Source organism: Chironomus tepperi, unplaced genomic scaffold (genome assembly GCF_022539635.2).
Source record: "Chironomus tepperi strain 1889 unplaced genomic scaffold, CSIRO-AGI_Ctep_v1 contig_354, whole genome shotgun sequence".
Lineage (NCBI taxonomy): Eukaryota > Metazoa > Arthropoda > Insecta > Diptera > Chironomidae > Chironomus > Chironomus tepperi.
Window position 1 is genome coordinate 1,456,318 of NW_027226476.1, and position 20,584 is coordinate 1,476,901.

The 20,584-nt window shown below is 32.2% G+C and overlaps 3 protein-coding genes across 4 annotated transcripts; 1 reads left to right on the forward strand and 2 right to left on the reverse strand.

Moving 5' to 3' along the window:
• Positions 1-163: 163 nt before the first annotated feature.
• On the reverse strand, positions 164-6,177 carry ringer (tubulin polymerization-promoting protein ringmaker). Its single transcript, XM_070645928.1, has 4 exons — positions 6,022-6,177; positions 1,862-2,114; positions 1,613-1,798; positions 164-1,549 (listed from the first exon to the last, which is right to left on the reverse strand). Exons 2-4 carry the CDS (start codon positions 2,102-2,104, stop codon positions 1,364-1,366), a joined length of 615 nt encoding a protein of 204 aa, XP_070502029.1. The 5' UTR covers positions 2,105-2,114; positions 6,022-6,177; the 3' UTR covers positions 164-1,363.
• A 353-nt stretch (positions 6,178-6,530) lies between these two features.
• On the forward strand, positions 6,531-7,470 carry mRpS34 (mitochondrial ribosomal protein S34). The gene is made up of 3 exons (XM_070645929.1): positions 6,531-6,862; positions 6,915-6,988; positions 7,048-7,470. The coding sequence occupies exons 1-3, from the start codon at positions 6,760-6,762 to the stop codon at positions 7,426-7,428; spliced, it is 558 nt and encodes a 185-aa protein (XP_070502030.1). The 5' UTR covers positions 6,531-6,759; the 3' UTR covers positions 7,429-7,470.
• Positions 7,469-13,125, reverse strand: LOC139094755 (uncharacterized). Of its 2 annotated transcripts, none has more exons than XM_070645926.1 (6): positions 13,016-13,125; positions 10,454-12,163; positions 8,580-8,968; positions 8,168-8,518; positions 7,906-8,105; positions 7,469-7,847 (listed from the first exon to the last, which is right to left on the reverse strand). In XM_070645926.1, exons 2-6 carry the CDS (start codon positions 12,161-12,163, stop codon positions 7,696-7,698), a joined length of 2,802 nt encoding a protein of 933 aa, XP_070502027.1. In that variant the 5' UTR covers positions 13,016-13,125; the 3' UTR covers positions 7,469-7,695. The 2 variants fall into 2 exon arrangements, with proteins under 2 accessions (XP_070502027.1, XP_070502026.1); XM_070645925.1 differs by having other exon boundaries at positions 8,580-9,907.
• Positions 13,126-20,584: the final 7,459 nt, after the last annotated feature.

Here is a 20,584-nt window from a genome sequence, read left to right on the forward strand (position 1 = left end):
TCTTTAAAATTAATTACGGTAGGCAATTTTTAAATTCAATTCAAAAGAAATTTACCGGAAATTAAGGATTTAAACAGTAACATAAGTTCGAAATTCGAAAAGGAAGTTCAAAGTTTGAACTTCGTTAGTTTTGGCGCCAATTTTTCAGTATTTAAACGAGAAATTTTTGGTGAAAAAATTTATTGTGATTTTAGCTCTTTAAGCGATAACATCCACCATTTTCAGCACTTAAACTACAAAATTTATCATTGATTTTGTGAAAAAGAAGAGAAAATTGAAAAACACAAATGGTGTCAATACTACGTGAATATAGCAATACATGCGACAAATCTGGGAATGAAATAAGAATGACTGTAACATATAAATAAGTTATCGTACATTGTATTTATATATCTATAAGTGAAATGTTTATTTTTAATTTCAAATGTGAAAATGTTTTATTAACAAGAAATTTTTAAAAATAAAAAATACCTAAGCAATAAGAACTCCCACTTAAATCAATTAATCACTAATGTTATATTACTCTTGAAACTCAAACTTAATGAGAATTTAATCAAATGATGAAACTATATAAAGTTGAAAAATGGAATCTCTTTGTCAAGGGTGTTTGGGGGTCAATACAATTTGATAAATTTAATCAAAAAAAAAAAAGCTTTTTGGACTACACCCCTGAGTCTGGGAGCTTTGAAGTATTTATCCGATGTACACTTTGTTGCTAAGACCTTGTTAGGATTTATATCTCCGAGTTAAATAATATCGATGAAATAATTACTTCAAGTTATTTTTATGGACATAAATCAAACTGATAGCTATTATTACTTTAAAAAAAAATATTAATTTTAAATGATAAATTAAGTTGCAATCTGAATTTATAATGAACTGGACAACAGAAGTTTTGCTCTTATACAATGCATGACTAGGAATCTTATAAGACATTTGTTAAATTGCAGTCATATTTAAGAAAAGCGCCAATGAAATGCTACACATTTACTTTTAACTCTTTGCTGAAGCTTCATAAGAGTCATTCACTAATTATATTAATTAGCAAATGACTCAATAGTGTAACACATTGATGAATAGCCATGTACAGATAGAAAAGAATTTAGACTTGTTATCGAATTTCAGAATTTTTCAATAAATATATTTTTACTAGTTCCGTTTAATTTTTGATTGGCAGGTTTGTAAAGTATTGTAAAGGATTTTTAATTTGATTTCTAGAAAATATATGAGTGTATCCTTAATATTTGAGGTTTGTCATAACTTTTTGTTCCTTTTAGACTTTGTCTGATATTTTTTAATGATTATTGTTTTCTGATCTTTTTTTGAATACAAATTAATGGAAATAACTAAATTTTTAAATGATTTAATGTGTCTTATCAAATGTATCCTTATGCTTATATCCAGCAACATAGCCACTACCATCTGGCACATCTTTTCGTCCCACAATGCCTTTTCCCTTTCCGGAGTCATCGAATCGTTGTTTGTGACTTCCAGTGTATTTTGATGTATCTGTGAGTCGTGCAACAGTTTCAGCTGCCTTAGCATTCGACTAAAATATTAAATGTTGGTTAAGCTACAATTGACATTAATGATCTATAGATGATATACATACTTTGACTGAGACAGATCCAGGTGCACCACAATTGGTCATTTTACTCTTCATTTCAGCAAGATCCATGCCTTTAGTTTTGGCCAAATCTTCCAAGAACTTTTGATATTCAAGAATTGGAACTTTCATAGCTTTTAATTTTTTGAAGTAGATTCCGGTATCAGTTGTTGTAATTTTTTTGTCAATTACCTAAGTACAAAAATATTTACGGTCATAAAATAAGTCACTTAGATAACTAATTTATAGTCTTACATGAGCTTGCTTCATCCACTTATCACTTTGAGATAATGTTATGAATTTTCCATCAGATTTTACATCTCCGAATTTAGAGAATGCTTTAAATTGGTCTTTAAAGGTGGCAGTCGATTCAGCATTTGGCGCTGGAGACGACGGTTCTGCAGCTTTTGGCGCATTGCCATTAGCCTCCGGTTCTTTCGGGGTTATTGACATTGCCGCGACTTCATTTACAACTTCGTTTACAGGTGCCTCAGACATCGTTTATAATCTATTTATAGAATAAATTTAAGCATAAATGGAACTAAGTTTCACATGTCGCCAAATTTGTGCTGCAGTTAAAGAATTCATTATGACATTGATATGGATATGCCAAGAAAAATTACTTTCACGACTTTCGCTTTCTTTTATTTGATTATTTGTTCTACTTATAGCTGTGTCCATAACTTTTGCGTTGCTCTAATTAGCTTATCAAGATCTATAACGTCTGAATGGATAGTCACGCAAAAGCTGTGAAGTAATTGCAGGGTTGATTAGCAAACAATACTCAAACTTATTACACAGAGTACATACACCAGCATTTCATAGAGCAGTTACGACCTTACCCCTTCAATATATATACTCATGGTATGAATAAATTAAACCAATATGATTTCAACATAAAATGCGTGTAGTTTCGCGGTATAACATGTAGCACATTACTATCGTTTTCTACGGTCATTGCTTTAGTTTGATGATAGAAAAGCTCGCACTCCTTAAAAGCATATAAAGTATAAACATTTTGTTTTTGCTACTATTTCCGCCCAACCCTTCTTGATTTATAGGCTTTCAACTGTTAAGCACGGACATTTATATCAAATCAATATTGAGTGCTTTAAAGCTCTTAACAATTGGGGTCGTTTATGAATGATATCAGGAAATACTTCTTGTTCGCAATTTGTTACATTCTTAGAAGGAAGTAACTTCTTGTGCATCAAGAGATCTTGACATTCAATAAATACAATTTTGCGAAGCCTTAATCACATTTTGAAGAAGATTCAGCTTTTAAATTGACATCATCGGATATTGCAAGTGATCTCGAGGTCAATCGAACACTCAGATAGATACAAAAAGATGCAAAGGATTAGAAACTGACAGAAGTTGTCTTCAATTAAATCCTATTGTCAATAACTTTGAATGCAGTAATCGGCCTTCGTCATCAGACTCTTTCCTCATACATATTACCTTCTATCGGCTACATTACTGCTATTTGCAAACAGTGAAGCTTAGTCTCAGTTCCTTATAATTTCAACATCATTGATAAACCATCCCATTTTAGCAAAGTGCCATTTATCGATCACTTTTCCTTCGCAATCGCATGCTATTTGATACTTTTTTGTTCAATTATTCCTGACACTTCTCCTTTATTCCTCTTTTCATAATATGTGTTCTGATTCATGGTGTCATTAATTGCTAATATGTCTTGAAGGTTAAAAATCAGCGCCATTAACTTTATAACTGACTATTAATAGCATCATATAGCAATAGATATTTTTTTTTTGTTAATTCCTCTCTTTACATTCATCTGAATTTTTATTTGCAAAGCATCTACATCATCATCATATGTTTCTATTCATCTCATCGGCAAAAATACACAATTTTGTTTTCATAATCTATTCGGCATTCTCATGATGTCATATGTCTAAAAATTATTTAACTTTTTTATCTCCATTTGCTCTCGACCGAGCGAACTCATGTATATATATCCTCATTGCAATTAAGTATGGAATAAAAATTTATTACATTCCTCAAGTGCTATGCCTAGATATCGTCATGTTTATGTGCTCGTTTTTATCGATTATTCTTTACATTCTTTAATGTATCACAAAACATACATCAATTTTGATATGGCAAAGATATCGTGATTATTTTCATGATTTTTACACTATCAAATTGTAAAGTAATAAATCATATTGATGCGATATTTCTTAGTTAACTGTCCGGGAGGGACGTTCGTGAATGATATCAGTCATTGAAAATTTTGGGCTGTCGTTCTGATGGGACTCGAATCCGCATCCTAAGATATCCAATCACAATGTGTTAAAAGGAGCTATCCAACTGTACGGTAAAGTGCCATAACTAAACTACACACTTACTGTGTTCCTTCCACTACTGCACCTCAATTGACAGGTCATTATAGGAATCCCATTTCAATGCGAATTGCCTCAGATGACCTCTTTTAGATTGTGACCGAAGATTAAATAACAAATCTACCCCACCTTCCTAACAATACGGAGTTTCTCGGACGAGCCTGTGAGCTATGAATTTAAACTAATATCAAGGCTTTTCTATTATTTTACAAACCGCTTTTTAATATGATATTCAATCTGTATTTTACAACAATAGCAAGCCCGAGTAGCACTTAATGATAAACCGTATTTTCCGCAGTCACTCAACTGTCACGGCGACATTATTATATTATTGAAGGACACTCAGGGACACTCCTGTGCATATTTAGTATTTTATATTAAATTAATGAATTCCTGTAAATTGCATTGATTTACTCGGGATGCAAATACATTTAGCATAAGATCATGACTTTAGAGACTTTATGAATTGACTGATGAATTTGCAAATAATTGAAATAAATTATTATTAAGTTTAAATGTCATAGTCTCAACAAACGACAGAAGTAAATGCCAAATGAGCAAATAACACAAAAATTTACTTGTATGCAGAACGTAGATAGTAAATAGAATATTTAAATTTATATCTTGTGTCACCCGCAAATGAAAACTGCTTCCGGAGAGAGAAAAAAACAATGAGAACATCAAATAATTTTATTCGAAGAGAAAAGCTATTTAATTTTTATGGAAATAAATAAAAATGTATTTAAACTCCCTCGATTTTTAAGCACATAGACAATTGATTTTGATTAAGATTTGATAATTGAACAAGCTGTGTTTATGGGCATGCGATAGAAGCGGTTTGTATTCATTTAATATCATCTCCAATTACACCATTGTTATTTTTATCGTTTACAAACCATCGTCGTGTTTCTTCATTTCTCTAAATATACTCGGGGGTCTCTGGATTTGATAATTTGTTCTTCTGGTTTTTCTCAAATTTTTTAGAGTATGTCATGCTAAATTCATGAAATTTTTTTAATTTTCTTGACATATATGAAGTTTTTGGTGAAGTGTGCCGCGGTCTATAACAAAGGAGGAGGGGGTCCTAACACTCCTTGTAACGAGGTGAAGGAAGGGGGTATCTAAAAATTCAATTCGCTTTTTTCTGTAGTGTTATAAATGAACAGCCCCAAAATAGCTCGAAGCTTTATCTATCATTAAATTCAATCTCGAGAGGCTAAGAGCATTTGGCCTTGCTTCTGACTTCGCCCATATTTCTTGAAAAATTGTCAAAATCTGACTACTTCGATGAAAAAATATCACAAAGTAATTTGTATAAAAAGTGACAAAGTAAAACTGAATTTTCCAAAACCGAGGATCCCCCACTATAATTCAAAAAATCATTCAGTACACAATGATTGTGCAATAGTAATATTTACCAACTATCGCTTCACTAATCGTTTAAGAGAAGTGATGATGTTACAAGATAATAATAAATTAAAGAGCTATTTGTTAAAACTGTTTACACTTTAGCACTTGCCTCTTTTTAAGAAATGAGTAAATTGTGAATGTATTGAGGCAGTGCTTGATGCTCTCAACCTGTTCTTCCTTGAGATAATTAAGGAAGTGCATTGAGATAGGAGAAAAAATGATGATAAGATGAAAGCATTGTTGAGTCATGGGGATATTTTATATATATATCCCCAATATACGCATGTGCAGTATTGATCTCAAGCAGTATCTCAACAATTTTTCTCCTCTCCCAATGATGATGCCCCAACGCAATAAACATTTTCAATTTTCATTTTCTTAATTTAATTTATCATTTTTGACACTGGAATTTTGTTTGTTATTTTTGTATAGCAAACAAAGTATCTCAAAGCAATCTTATCAGACACTTATAGACGAAAATGACATTTAATTCACTTTCAAGTTTTCCATATCTACAACGCCTATCTATCAATGCAATAAAACAAAAACAAACTTTTGCACACAACATTTCATATCAAGCCTATGAAAATGGAACTGCTTAATTTAATTTATGTTTCCCATGTTTCCGTGCATACACACCTTAAAATCACAAAAATTGCGGAATAAAATATTTCTAATATCCGTTTGGTGAACTATATTATATCTTTATTGCCGTCGAAGCTGATAAGAGCTTTATTTTTTTAGATTCAATCTCTTGGACAAACCAAAATAAACTGAAAGAAAAAACATTTTTGCGCCGTTACATTTTCTCACTGTGCCTGTGCTGTATGATATCATAACTTTTTTTTGTGCTCATATGATTCTCGTACATAGGTCTCGGCACATAATAAGCAGACGCGAAGAGCAAAATTCTCCCTTCTTCGGTTTTATGTTTATTTACATTATGTTTTTGACCTCTTTTTCCTTTCATTGTTATTTTTCGGCATTTCAGCAACGCAATTTTCTTTTTTCTTTCTGCTTTTCCTTGTTGCATTTTCTTTTTCACTTTTGCGCATTATGTGAATGAAAATCTTTAACAGCTAAAATTTCAAAAGTAGGCTTATGAAGAAAACAGAAAACTGTCGGAAAATTGCAGACGATAGGCATATCCTTGAGCCTTTAAAATTCTGGAGATGCTTTTAAATAAAGTTATCTGTAATCTGTGTCAATTCTATATTACCAGCTATCTCCGTTATCGAATTAAAATAACGGTCGCTTATTTTTCAAATTCTGTTCGTACCTAATTTTTGTACAAGAAATAAACAGAAAATAGTAGCACATAAAATTGCAAAAAATTCAGGTTTTAGAGGAATCTAAAGAGTGTATAATTAAACAAACATGTCAGCGATCAAGCTAATTGGTAGGAAAACTGATTTCAAAGGAAAATCACTATGGGAAATCCTTGGAAACTTGAAAAATTTCGGAGAAGGCCGTGTTGTTGGTTAGTAAATTATACAAAATAAAAATTTCATCTCTAATTCATATAATTCTAGTTCGATCGATGATGGAGAGATATCCAGAGAAAAGTTTTATGCGAGTTCTTCAAGTTGAAACACTTCCAAATGAGGTGAGATTTATTTTTAGTTGATAATATTAAATTTTAATTTTTCTCTATGAATCTTCTAGGAAAATCGAAAGATCCGAGTACTCGTCGAGAAAGTGTTTCGTGGAAGGAAATACGATAAGCCAGTGTGGATAGAAGGTGCGTCATATAAAACAGATTATAAACTACTGTCCAAAAAAGAAGAAGCAGATTACTGTAAAATTCAGGCAACAGAGAGCGAAAATATTAAGCTGATTAATCCAAAAATGGACTTCCCACCTCTACTTAAAGAGTTTCTAGTTAAGGAGACTGGAAACAAGGATATTAAGCTAGATGTTTTCCTCAAACGTGGACATAACAAATTTTATAAATTAGCAAAAGAAGGTGAAAAGGCCGACATTACAATTCCGATGAATATAGGCAAACCAGCATCTCCAGAATTATATAAAGGATTAGATCTATAGATAAGTTAGTATAACAAATAAAACTAGAACTTTTAGAATGAATATCTAATGGATTTATTATTAAATTCAATTAAATTATGTTGGGGAAAAATAAATTAATTCTTTAAATTACAAGCTGAGTCTCACAAGGAAAATTATAGTTAATGCAATATTTGCATATACTCTTCTATCCAGATATATTACGCATCATCTGAATACATTGATAATAATTACTATAATTTGTCGCTTAAATGCTATTCTTCCTTCTCAAATAATATTACATCTTAATTAATATCTTTGTGTTATTTGATTGATCCAGTTGAGATAATGAGAAATTCTAACATAGACACCAGGCACATTGGGTTGACCACATCCAATACCCCATGAGACTGCACCGACTAATTGCCATACTCCATTTCTTTCACATACAAGAGGACCACCTTAAGAGAAAATTTATATTAATGTCATATTCTGGATATCAATAATCGTTTTGCATACCTCCATCTCCTTTGCATGCATCTTTGCCTTCTTCTCCACCAGCACAAATAAATCCTGGATTGAGGACATAGCTGTGACCTAATCTAGTTTGTCTCAATTGATTTTGACATGTATTTTGCTCAATAATTGGAACATCAACTTCCTTAAGAATATTTTGGTACTTTCCATACTCCCAATTGTCCTTACCCCATCCAGTTGTCCTATAAATATCATTGAATTATATTATTATCGTCAATAAGAAAAGTCAGTGTGTATAACTTACCAGCATCTTTGTCTTGAGAAGTCTGTGAATTTATCAGGAAGACATGCTGGAGTAACATGTGGATTGGTGCTTAAATCAACTGGTGCACTAAGTTTCAAAATAGCAAGATCATTGTCCAAAGTACCAGCATAATATTCAGGATGAACATGTACGGATATAACATCACGTTCAACATATGGATAGAATTCTACGTCATGATTAACATCCCATTCACCAAGTCTTACTCTCAAATCAAATCCACTATAAGTCTTTACACAATGAGCAGCTGTAACGATGTAACTGTCAGAAATCAAGGTACCACCACAGACATAAACTGATTCTTTTGGATCTTTCTTCAAAATTGCTGCTTGCCTATAGAAATGAATTAGATTTAGTTAATTCTGAGCCTATACATGACAACTTGTAAGCTTACCATGGCCATTCACCGAATTCTGAGTCACCATCAATGTATGAAGGATTCTTTATTCTTCCAGTAATTCCGTTGGTATTTCTTACACCACATTTATTGTATTGGATTTGTTGTTGTTGTGGTGGCTTGAAAGGTCTACGACAGCAAACTGCTCTAGGTCCACATTGCTTTTGTTGAGGTTGTTGTTGTGGATATTGTTGTTGATAATAAGCTTGTCTTTTACCATTTAGAGCACGACCCTCTGAATCATTTTCACTGTCAATATTTTCCTCAATAGCTGCTTCACTGCTAATTTTCTTTTCAATTGATGCTGGTACCTTTTGATCAGTATCACGTCTACGTCTGCTTGTTGGGAATGAAACTCTTTCGCTACCTTCAGCATTACCTGGTGCCTGTGTTGGGATAGAATGAACATTATTTGATTTAAATTCATTTTGATCAAATTGATTGGAATAGCCTCTTGCGTATCTTAACTCGTCTTTAGGGAAATTCAAATTGTTTGGATTATTTTGTGGATATAAGGATTGATAATTATAATCGCTATTAATTGAAATGTTGCTGCTTCTGAATCCTATTAAATCAGGATTAGTTGATATATCATCAACGATCAAGTCACGACCGAATCGATTGTCTTTAAAGTATGGTGGTGGAGGTTCAGAGAATATATGAGGCGGTCCATGTGGTTTGTCAAATATTGGCCCATTTGGTCGCTCAAATATTGGTCCATGTGGCTTATCAAATATTGGGCCATGTGGTTTGTCGAATATTGGGCCATGTTCGAAATGAGAGTGATGTTGAGGTGGCGGATGAGACAAATATGGTGGGACACCAACGTGTGGGATATCGCCAATTTGTGGATGTACTTCATGAGGAAACTCTGAATGATGTGGATGATGGTCAAAATATGGTTGTGGCGGAGGTGGTGGATAGCGATGTAAATGATGATGATAATGGTTATGTAATGCACCTTTTTTGGCAAATAGTAAACCTCCAATGCCTGCTCCAATCTTTCCAATGATGTTCTCATTTGGTGTGACATGTAAGTTTACAAAAGGCTTAACAAGTTTCTCGCCAACTTCATTTTTAGTCACTTGCAAACTAAACAATGGATTGACATTTAAAAGACCCAAATTAAGTCCATTGGGACTTATAGCACCGAAATGAGCATTTGGTGCGTGGGGTGCATAGGGTGATAGAGGATAATTACTTGTTGGGAATGGAAGCCCAAATGAGACGCCTAGTGTCGGTAAGATTTTCTTCCCACCAGGATATCCACCACCGCCGCCTGGATAGTATCCAGCCCCCCCAGCAGCATGCGATCCAAACAGGCGCTATAGCATAATAAAATGACATCAGTAAAAACAATACAATTTAAAGTGACTGGTTAGAGAGTAGCACATCCGGTTATTTTCACTATTAGTACACTCATACTCATCTTAATGGTTTATCTCATGCTCCATTCAAATTTACTTCCTGTGTTTTTATTTATGTTTTAATTGTATTGTTTTAGTGTGCCTTTTTCTTATGCTATTACTACCTGTCTAATAACCTTTAGTGGATAATTTTGTTTTGTATTACATTTTTAAGAAGCATGAAAATTAACAAAAAGCAATCATAATTAAATAATATTAAGTAACAAGATAGAAAGAAAGAGATTTCAATTGAAATGCGTTGACCGTATTTTTTTCTCACTGTATATCCCCCCACATACAGACATATTGTTTTGTGTGTCAGGGAATAAGTCAACGACATGACTTCATGTATAGTCACTAAAGGAGTTATATAATCATCTCTTGGTATGAATTGTTAAAGACTTGAGTTAATTTTACGCTAAAGTGAGTCGTTTTATACTTCTATTTTATAATTTTTATACTTACACCTTCGCCCTGAACTTTCTCGACGTCACGCTTGGAAATTTTCTTCACTTCAGTTGATGTCGAGTTATTAAAGGTAATTTCAGCCTTTAAAGTTGAATTGTCACTATCAGCTTCAATTTCACTTGGTAAATTACGTGGATCTAATGGTAGAATTAAATCATCTCGTCGACCAACTACATCTTGTGCTGGACATTGATCGAATGGAACACAGGTACAATCGTATTGATTCTGTTGTGCTGATTCAAATCCTTGATATTGTTCTCCAATATTGTTGTACTGATTTTTGCTGTAAAGTTGTTGTCCCTGTTGCTTTTGTGAACTGTAGATATTATTTTGTTGTAATTGCTGTTGCTGAGTATATCCATTTCCACCATTGAATCCACTTCCACGATTGAGATTCAATTCCTTTTTATAGAAATCTGGTGCTGATGAATGGAAACTTTGTTGAGCTCCTGTATTGGCATTATATCCACTATTGTAAACTCCATTAGTAGCATCTGCTGGGCTTTTATATCCACTATTGTAACCATTAGCTCCTTCTGTATAGACTGATGGTGCTTTATATCCACTGTTGTAAATTCCATTGGTTCCTTCTGTATAGACAGCTGGGCCTGATGTTTGTTGATATTTATCGAAGTTTGATCCACTAGCATAGTTTGATTCATAGACAGGTTTTACAGAGTTTGCAGAATAAATTCCAGAATTTCCTGAATTGACACCCTTATAATCGAGAGTATTCATTGGAGTAAATCCATTCAAGTTTGAAGAAGCACCAGTAGCTCCAAAACCAGAAGTTTGGTATGATGATGAAAGTGAATTAACAGCTGAATATTCAGAAATTGGAGTGTTGACCAAAACTGTTTTAGTTCCATCAATTAAGCCTCCAACATTGCCATTTGTATTTGCATTTGGATCAACATGTACGTAATGATGATGGATATGATGATTTTGTTGAACTCCACCTTGTGATACATCTCGTTTTCCCTGATTTACAACAATTGTTGGCTTTTCAGTATATCCGAATTTAATTGATGGACTCTGTTCATATTCATAGAAGGAATTGGCATTTGTATACTTATCCTGTGCAACCTGTGGCTTCGTTTCATATCTATTGAGTTCTGGTCCACCATATCCAACTTTTCTTGGTGGTTGTTGTGGCTGATTGACTGGTGGGAAAGGCATTGGTTTAGGTGGTCCATAAATTCCTTTGACTGGCACTTGTGGTGGTTGTGGTCTTTGAATATGATTTGGTGGAGGTGGAGGTCTATTATTGTAAATGGCACCTGGTGGTGGTTGTGAATAAATAACTCGTGTGGGATATCCTGGTCTTTTTTCATGAATGACTTCATCACATTGCATAAGACCTAAGTCACACAATTTATCACGTATTAAGTTTCTAGCCTCAATTTCGTTGCCTGTATCAAGAGCTTGCTTAATATTTGAATCACCATAAATATCATCTAAGCCTTCAATGTTTCTGCCTTGTCTGCTAGAACTGATAATTTCTTCAATTACGTCATCAGCAGTCGTTTCAGTTGCGTTAGTGTATGTCGATTGAGAATATTCTTGTACTAATTGCTTCTCTAGGTATGGTTCTTCATATCTTCGATTTAAAACTCGTCCTTGTCGTGCATCATTATTATTATCACATTGAACAATATTTAATGATATTATAAAGGAACTGCAAAAAAGCAGCAAGTGTAATTTCATCTGTAAATAAATAAACAAAATAAAAAAGTGAAAATCCTCTTATTTTTTATGGGCACAATAGGTTCAGCGTGGGAGGACTGTTTTTGTTGCCATAAATGAATTTGCAAACTATTGCAAAAGAAATGGAAATTTCTGATGATCTAATAACAAGCAATGCCTTTTTCGTAATAGCTCGTAAAATTTACTCTCGCTTTCTTTTCATTTTTGTCTTCTTTAAAATTTAATAAGCTTTAAGTAGTCAGAGTCATTGGATTGAATAATTACTTTGTTCCAGACGATTTTTCCGTTAAGATAAAAGTTTGAATTTTTCGGTTCAATAATTTGCAAAAATTTTGGGTTTGAGTCTTTGATTGAACTTAAATTTGAATTTTAAGGTTCAAAAATTTGAAAAATTTCGGTTACGGGTTTTCCGTTAGATTTGAAATTTGAACTTTTGGTTCAAAAATTTAAAACCATTACACTAAAATTTGAATTTATCACAAATTTTTAAAAATTTCAGTTCAAAAAATTTCAAAAATTTCCGTTAGATATTTAAATTAAAGCTGAACAATTCAATTCGACGACCTCGTAGTAATGTAAATTCAATAAAATATGTAACAACATTTTCCACAAAATGATATCATCACGATGATCACAATATCGTAACGAAACAAAATAAGAAAGTCAATTACATATATTTCCATACAATTGTTGCAATAAAATTATTAATTTTAAATATATGCACATTTTCAAATCAGAATATTATTTTCACTAATTTCCATAAAATTAACTTTTCCTTTCATTGTCTTTTCTTCTTAATTCTTCTTATTTTATTTTTGTGCATTCACTGCATCAACATCACAAATTTCTCACCTTAATATATTTTTTTAATGCTTGATCCTATGAGATAATAACTATATTGTATAACTTTATATCTAGACTAAACTTTATTTTTATTTTTCTTAGACGACACGCGAAAGTTCACTTTTAGATGAAGACTGAGCTTAAGACTCAAAAATGCCGCGAATTTATAATATCCCACCCAAAAACAGTTTTTTTTTTCTTTCGTGTAGTCTTGATACCTTTTTGTTCATTTCTCTTTTCAAGAAAAGCATACTCACACTTTTGTTGCAATAATATTGTTGTTATTGCTATTGCGGCTTATGGCTTATAGGAGCAGACCTGAGAAAAAAAGCACACAATTTTCTTTATCTCATGAATGACAATTGAACGTTAAATGCACTTCCTCAAGCTTGATACTAACGAAAAATCTTATGTTTTAACAACCACGAATGACAATATTATGATTCTTTCTCACTTTCTCTTCAACTTACTTACATTACAACTTCTTTTATGACATCATTTATTACCGACTTTTTTTTTTGTCGTCTATGGATGGGTGTTGTGGCACGAGAATTAAGTAATTTATAAATAAACAGGATTTTGTGTTTATTAATATGTGAGAAATGTGTAGCATGATCCATTTATGGTACATGCTTATGGATTGAAGAATTCCTTACATTTTTTCGATACTTGTGCTTAATCAGACTGTGATTAATTAGATGAAGGCCATTTACATAAGACATCCGTGAAATGATGTGGTTTTAAGGTTTAGGTCCTGTTTTCTTGACACTAAATTACTTTTGCCTAATTTCTATAGAAAATCATAAAACTCAAGATTTTAAAATGATGAGTACGAAGTTAATTCTTGTTGACTTTATGAACCAAAATCTTCTGTCCGATCGACTTGAGATGAGTCTGATCTGATTGACTTCAAATGTGTCAATTTTGAGCTTTAGAATTTTTTAAATAATTTCGTTCTTAACTCCAAGAATGTGATTAGAATTTTCAATCAATGAGGTTAGTTCAGTTCCTTTCTGACTACATCAATCCCATACACTTAATCATCAAAACTAAGAAAACCCCCAAGTGAATGACCTCTTAAGTGCATTAATGTCTATGAACCGGATTAAAGCAATAATGACTCAAGAATTTGCAACATCAAAAAACATACATACATAGGCAACAATAGCATTAATGCTCTCAATCTCAATTCTCATTGATGTTAAGAAAGAAATGAAAAACCCAAGAAAGAAATGTTACTTACTATTAACGCATATAATAATAAACTGGAAAACCCGTAAAGCATTACTTAATATTATTTTGCTTGGGTCAAGGCATTTGCAGCAAATTCAATTTTGCTCTTGTCTATCCGGCTCCGGAGTATTCATGCAATACCAATAAAAAACATATTCGAAGAAGGAGAAATGAAAAAGCATGCAATAGGTGTGCAAAAGAATTCTTGCTTGATATTTGTTGTGCAATCCCTTTAAGTTGGGATTTTCTACGGTGTCTGCAAATGCATGCAGTAATATGGGATTTTCCATGATCATAATAAGCAGTAAGCATATTTATAGACAACTTAGCCCTGAAGAGTTTCAATGACTATATGTCATTCGGCTTTAAAGACGAAACTGATGAATCTTCGGATCAATGATTTGGTTACTTCCAAGAAAAATCGTCGCATAGATAATAGCAAACACATTGATCATATATGTCAGTCGGGTATACAGTTCGATGAATTTGCGAAACAAAAACACAAAAAAGTCCATTCGTAATATTCGATGACGACGTTCGGTACGATCAGGATTATGTAATAGCCATTTCACTGACTGAATTGTTAATCAAGACGCTAAATAATAATGATTTTATTTATTTTTGTTTTCATTCGTATAGCGTCGTCTCATGATGAGTCATCGTACCTTTGTAGTATTTTGTGCATGTATATTTCTTCTCGCTTGTGAGCCGGCATAAAAGTGAAAGTGCAAAAATAAACTTCTGTGATCTTCTTATGAATCTTTTTGAATTATGGTAGCATGAAGCCTTGAACATTCAAAGAATTTAATTTGAAAATGTGTATATCCAGGGTTTTTTGGTATCTTGAATTTGATTATCAGAATCCGGTTATGGATTTAGTTTCAATTACGCTGTTGCAAGGTCGCTGTCTTTCTGTTGCCATATTATCAGGTTCATTTGGCTGTTAGGGTAACTCACTGTCAGCATGTTACCACATCCATGCTATCCTGTTGCTAAGTCTCTGTTATTCAATAATTAGGTCCAATTCATCATTCCATAAGGTCGAACCATCCCACTAACTATTATAAAACTAATTTTTACATCCATAAAGCAATTTTAACACGTCTAGTAAAGTCTTTGATGTTGACTTAATACAGAGACATGAAGAATGACATAACCAAAGTAACGACAATGTACAAAATATAGATCATGTTATTTTTTATGCCAACTTAAAGAAGCGAAGATGAAAATAAAGTCAGTCATGGTACAAGAGCACGAATAAGATTTAACATATGTTGGATATAGATGAAATAAATAATCATGTGAGAAAGTAACTTTACAGATGCATATTTGCGGAAGAAACAAAAACTAGTTTCGCTCTCTTCCTCTCTCTTGACATAATCGCAACACTTGCAAATGCTGTGACATAATAATTTTTTTGTTTGTTTTGTTTTCTTTATCTTAATGCTATGCTGTAAGTGTAATTGCGCTTGACTCAGTGTCAAGTTCAAATTATATATAATGAGTCCAAATTAAAATGTTAAGTAATTCATTATTTTGATTATAGAAAGTTTTGGCTTGAACAATGTACGTGATTGGAATTAGGACAAATTAAACCAAGGTTGTAGCTTATGATTCATATATTGGTCGATGTGGTAGTTAAGTACTGAAAGGTATAACCACTAGTCATCTTGAACTGAATTAGTTTAGGCCTTATTGGTACCGAGTGGACATAAAGTTTAGTCATCAACTGGGCATTACCTTGCCATCAAATAATCATGATGTATTTTTATCCACTCGGGGATCCTTCGATGTTGCGTGAAAACTTCAAAAAGTAATGTCCTGAAAAGAGCGGTTCGGATCCCATTATGAAGTACATAGCTTGAAGTAGGCTTTTCCATATAGAATGTCAGTTGATTTCTTTCAACTCTTCTATGAACTATTTACAGGTTTGGATGCAGTGGTCTGATTAACTCATACATTTTAATTTTTAAGGAAGTTTACCCCAAAATGATTTAATCCTGATATAAACAACAAAAATCGAGTAATTCATTTTGATGTTTTTGAATTATCAAAATTATTGGTCACCCTGTATTTTATATAAAAATTCAAATGATTTTTTTCAGTTACGTTTCATTAACATCAATGGTTATTAAATTAGGATAAAACTGATTTATTGGTTGGATTGAACGTTTATTGATTGATAAACAGTAAAACTTGAATTTTGTCGATAAATTTATAATTTAAGCAATATTAGCTTGAAATGAAATGTTGCAAATATTTATGAATTTCAACTCATATGTTTTTGGTTACTCTGTACTTAACAGCCACATTTTTTTATGATAAATCTATAGTTATGGTTTTTGTCAACAACATTCTTGACATACGTAAGAAATAAAATCAATCAACAAGGGCTAACTATGGTGGTCATTTCTACAAAAACAATGTTCTTCTTACAATGACACTCACTTGTTGGCATGTACAAGCAGAAATAATGTAAGGAAAAGCAGAACTTAGAATCAAATTTCAGTTTTTTCTCATATTTCCTTTAAAGAAATGCATTAAAAAAAATCACAGCATGATCGACAAAGTAATCGATTCCTAGTGAAACTCTGGTTTTAAATTGCGTAAACATTTTTCCACATTTTGTGTGGTCTCTCATCAAGCTCCTCAACTGTTTTTATTGGAAACAAATTTTTCATACATATGGATATGGAATAAAAAATCAAAAAAAAAAAAAAACTTTTAAAATGAAATTAAATTTTTATCAGTTCCAATATTTATTATTCTTCTGTTAAAAGTCTAAAGTATAAAGCACTTGAATAATCATTAAAGTGGTGTAATGAAAACATTCAGGGATTCGTAATGGTTGTTGTTTTGCTTCTCTTATAACAGTTATAAACTTATTTAAAAACTTTTATGAATGAATTAAAAAATATATAAAATACATTAAGAAGGCACTTGATTTTCCTTTCTTCTCTGGCCTCCCATTGTGTTTTTGCAACAAAATGTGCTCAAGTGTTTTTTTTGTGCCATGTCGTCATGGTGAAATTTTAATGTTTCTGGAGTCAGTCGGCGGTAGATTTTTTTTGGAATGTTTCAAAATTCTCAGCAATGTAATGTGATGAGGATGTTACTTATTGGAATAGGAAAAGGACTAAAATAGAAAAAGAATCGGAAGAGAAATTCGATATGGTCTGTTGCTGATTATTCTTTGTCATCAAATATTCAAAATTAACAAAATAATTGCTTACTTACTTACTTCCTTTATATTTTTATGTGGAACTAAGGTTGCAATAAAACCATTTCCATTTTGATCCCTTTGATGGCCTTGGCAGCTAACCTAAACACATTATCTGCTTACTTATCTAGTGCATGCTATTTAACCTTAATATTGGGAAGTCTTTCCTTTACAATTGCTTCCATTTTTAGTCAGCTCATTTGTGGAGACAGTGTACCACTTGGTTTTGGCAATTAGCAATAAATGGCAGCCAGCGATAGAGGCAGTTTTAGAGGTCAACTGAGAGAGGCCACGGATCAAAGCTGATCTGTATGGTCAGCGAAGTTAGTAAGGAAGCTAAAATGGATGGCACTCCTTACTTCTTGCTGCAAAATATTCAAATCTACATCTAGAACCCCCTCTGGCTTCTTCCTTCTCCTTCTTTAAATGGACTTCCTTCCTCATCCTTAAGTAACCTTCAATGACGGAAGTTCTGATAATATCTTGTGAAGCTAACCACTACCTAGTAAAACCAGTCCTTTGCCAATTGACATTGCAATGTTTTGTAGATGACACGATGATGTTGCTCTATCTTCAAAGCTGCATTATGTCACTCAGAATTCTCATAAAATTAGGTCTAAAATAGAATTGAACCTCCTTTTGTCCTCCCCAAAATTATTAATAGTATACTTCCAAAAACCATCAACGTTATGTCCACAAAAGAATACATTAATAGCGAAATTTTTCTCAGGTAAGAAAAGAACTAATTAGTATGCTTTGATCCTATACCTTAAGTTGATGATGATTGTCGTTAATGACTATGATTGAGTGTGGAGAAAGATAAAACAAATATTTGAAGAATGGAAATGAATGTGATGAGTTTCCTTTAGGGAAGTCCTTTAAAAAAAATCTTTTTAATAACACGGTGTCGATAGTTTCACATACAGGCTATATATTTGATGCTTCTATCGGAACTAAGATTAAGCAAATGTGAGCTGATGGATGATAATAATTGAGTGAAAATTACATGTTACCTTCTTCTTCTTCTTGTTCATCATCTTCTTAATATGATTCATACTTATGATGCATTTTAAAAAGGGAGGAAAGATAAGTAAGCAGATATAGACACACATGGAATAAAGGAGAAGAAAAAAAAGGTAAGAGGCGGTAACCTTGTTTGGAATTCAATTATTAATGGACCACACTTGCATTTGTATTACTATAAAAAACTATGTTTGTTTCCTTCATTCTCATGGCAGCTTACAATTTCATGGTCTGAATATCCAAATAAATTTTTTTATGTTTATTTACTTTGGTTTTTTTTGTGAGTTTTTTTTTTTTGAGTATCATGAATTTACCTAAATAAGGCTTTAAGGTTGACAAATTTGAATTTAATCCTTTTGCAAAACATTTACTAAAACCAATCTCTTTATATCTGTACATGCATATACATATAGTCTTTTTACATATATACATTTATTGTCTGGATATACTTCACGAACAATGTGATCTCATTTTGATCTCTCATTTCTTTAAATACAAACATAAGAAAAGAATGAATAAAAAAAAAACGAGTGGCGGCGGCTTACTTTGACAACAATGAATGGTTTCTTTAATGGGTGGTCAAACGTATAAAATTGGATGACAATATTTTTGCATGAAAGATAATTTTCATTGGAATCAACAGAAATTGTAGTGCAAATGTTTAGCTATTCCAATTTTATTGTGTTTCTATAATTGGATTTTCAAAAATAATAAAAAAAAGGTATGAAATGCAGATGCAGGCAGTGAGAAAAATGCTAATGAGAAACACTTAATGACTTAATGATTCGCACTACTTGAGACAGACAGACAACATTTAAGTGATCATGATTTGGATTATGAGGCATGCCATAAAACAATAAAACTAAATTCTCCAGACATTTTGCTACTAAATTCGCAGTAGAGAGAGTTTCTGTGTTGGAAATAGACGAAGAAAAAAAACTTGAAGAAATTAACACAAAGAGCTTAGACATGATTAGACTGTAAAACTTGGGGATCAATTTGAAGAGGCCACTTGAGATGGAAATAATAGTAAAACAATAAATGGAAGAAAAGTGAGAAGAAAAGGAATGAAATGCTTGAGACATTTCTTGTGGCTCATATAATCCTTTCTCTTCTGCATAATCTGCCTTTTCTTAATTTCAAGAGGATTTACTATTTACAGTAGTAATAATCTTAATTGTCACCTTAGAATGTACTGTCTTTAATAAAAGAAGACAACGAAAAGTCTTGTGAGAACAGTATAATAAGCCTCTATTTTTCAATTCCAAATAAATTGCTCGAAATGTCAAGCACATGGCATCTTGAACCGTCTAAAATCTTTTATATGATCAGATAAAACTCGATTGTCATTAATAATTTGCAAGAGAAGGGTTTTCGATTGTCATATTTTTTATTTTTTCTAGATCACTTGTCCTTTTTGCCTGCCTGCTTGCCTGCTGATCAATTTAGGACTCCTTTGAAAAATATCAACTTTTAATCGATCCTCTATGATCGAAATTCAATCAATTACAAATAAAAAACATCGTGTCATTGGGTTCATTTTGCTCCTTTTTTATGTTTTCTGTCTTTTCACATTGAATGCAGCAGCGTGTATGAAAATTGAGTTTAGTTCTTTAATGTGACATAGAATATTTATAGCGCATATTAATTACTGCTTTAACGTTCATTTGAGATTTGAATAATATTTATTGCACATAGTTGAAAACCCTTTTTCATACAAAAGTTCAGTCTGTTTTTGAACTTCGAATAATAAACATTGAATATTATTAAATCCGTAAAGTATTTAATTAAAACATACTTAATACAATACTATTCATAGCTTTAGTTATTTAACATAAGATGGATTACTGATCACGGAAGCATAAAGTAGATTGAGAGATCAAAATCACTTTGAATCCGTGAATGAAATTCAATTGAATCAAAGTAGCCAGCGATAGAGTCAAATTCAACTTCAGAAGTAAGTAAGAATCAAAGTACAGACAAAGTGAACATAACATCCATCCTTTTTGAGAAAAAGCGAGCCATTCCAAAAGATTGAATTTAAGCTGATAAAGTATTTTACGCAAGGCTTGAAACTGGGAGATTAATCGTTTGATAAAAAG

Bases quoted from the DNA above. Each gene is read 5' to 3' on its own strand.
- LOC139094755 (XM_070645925.1), bottom strand. From the start codon at position 12,163: ATGAAATTACACTTGCTGCTTTTTTGCAGTTCCTTTATAATATCATTA. The intron at 9,908-10,453 runs GTAAGTATAAAA...ATTATGCTATAG, and splicing joins AGAAAGTTCAGGGCGAAGGT to CGCCTGTTTGGATCGCATGC. The intron at 7,848-7,905 runs GTATGCAAAACG...TTTTCTCTTAAG, and splicing joins TGCATGCAAAGGAGATGGAG to GTGGTCCTCTTGTATGTGAA.
- ringer (XM_070645928.1), bottom strand. From the start codon at position 2,104: ATGTCTGAGGCACCTGTAAACGAAGTTGTAAATGAAGTCGCGGCAATG. The intron at 1,799-1,861 runs GTAAGACTATAA...TTTTGTACTTAG, and splicing joins AGTGGATGAAGCAAGCTCAT to GTAATTGACAAAAAAATTAC. The intron at 1,550-1,612 runs GTATGTATATCA...TTAATATTTTAG, and splicing joins CTGGATCTGTCTCAGTCAAA to TCGAATGCTAAGGCAGCTGA.
- mRpS34 (XM_070645929.1), top strand. From the start codon at position 6,760: ATGTCAGCGATCAAGCTAATTGGTAGGAAAACTGATTTCAAAGGAAAA. The intron at 6,863-6,914 runs GTTAGTAAATTA...ATATAATTCTAG, and splicing joins CGGAGAAGGCCGTGTTGTTG to TTCGATCGATGATGGAGAGA. The intron at 6,989-7,047 runs GTGAGATTTATT...TGAATCTTCTAG, and splicing joins TTGAAACACTTCCAAATGAG to GAAAATCGAAAGATCCGAGT.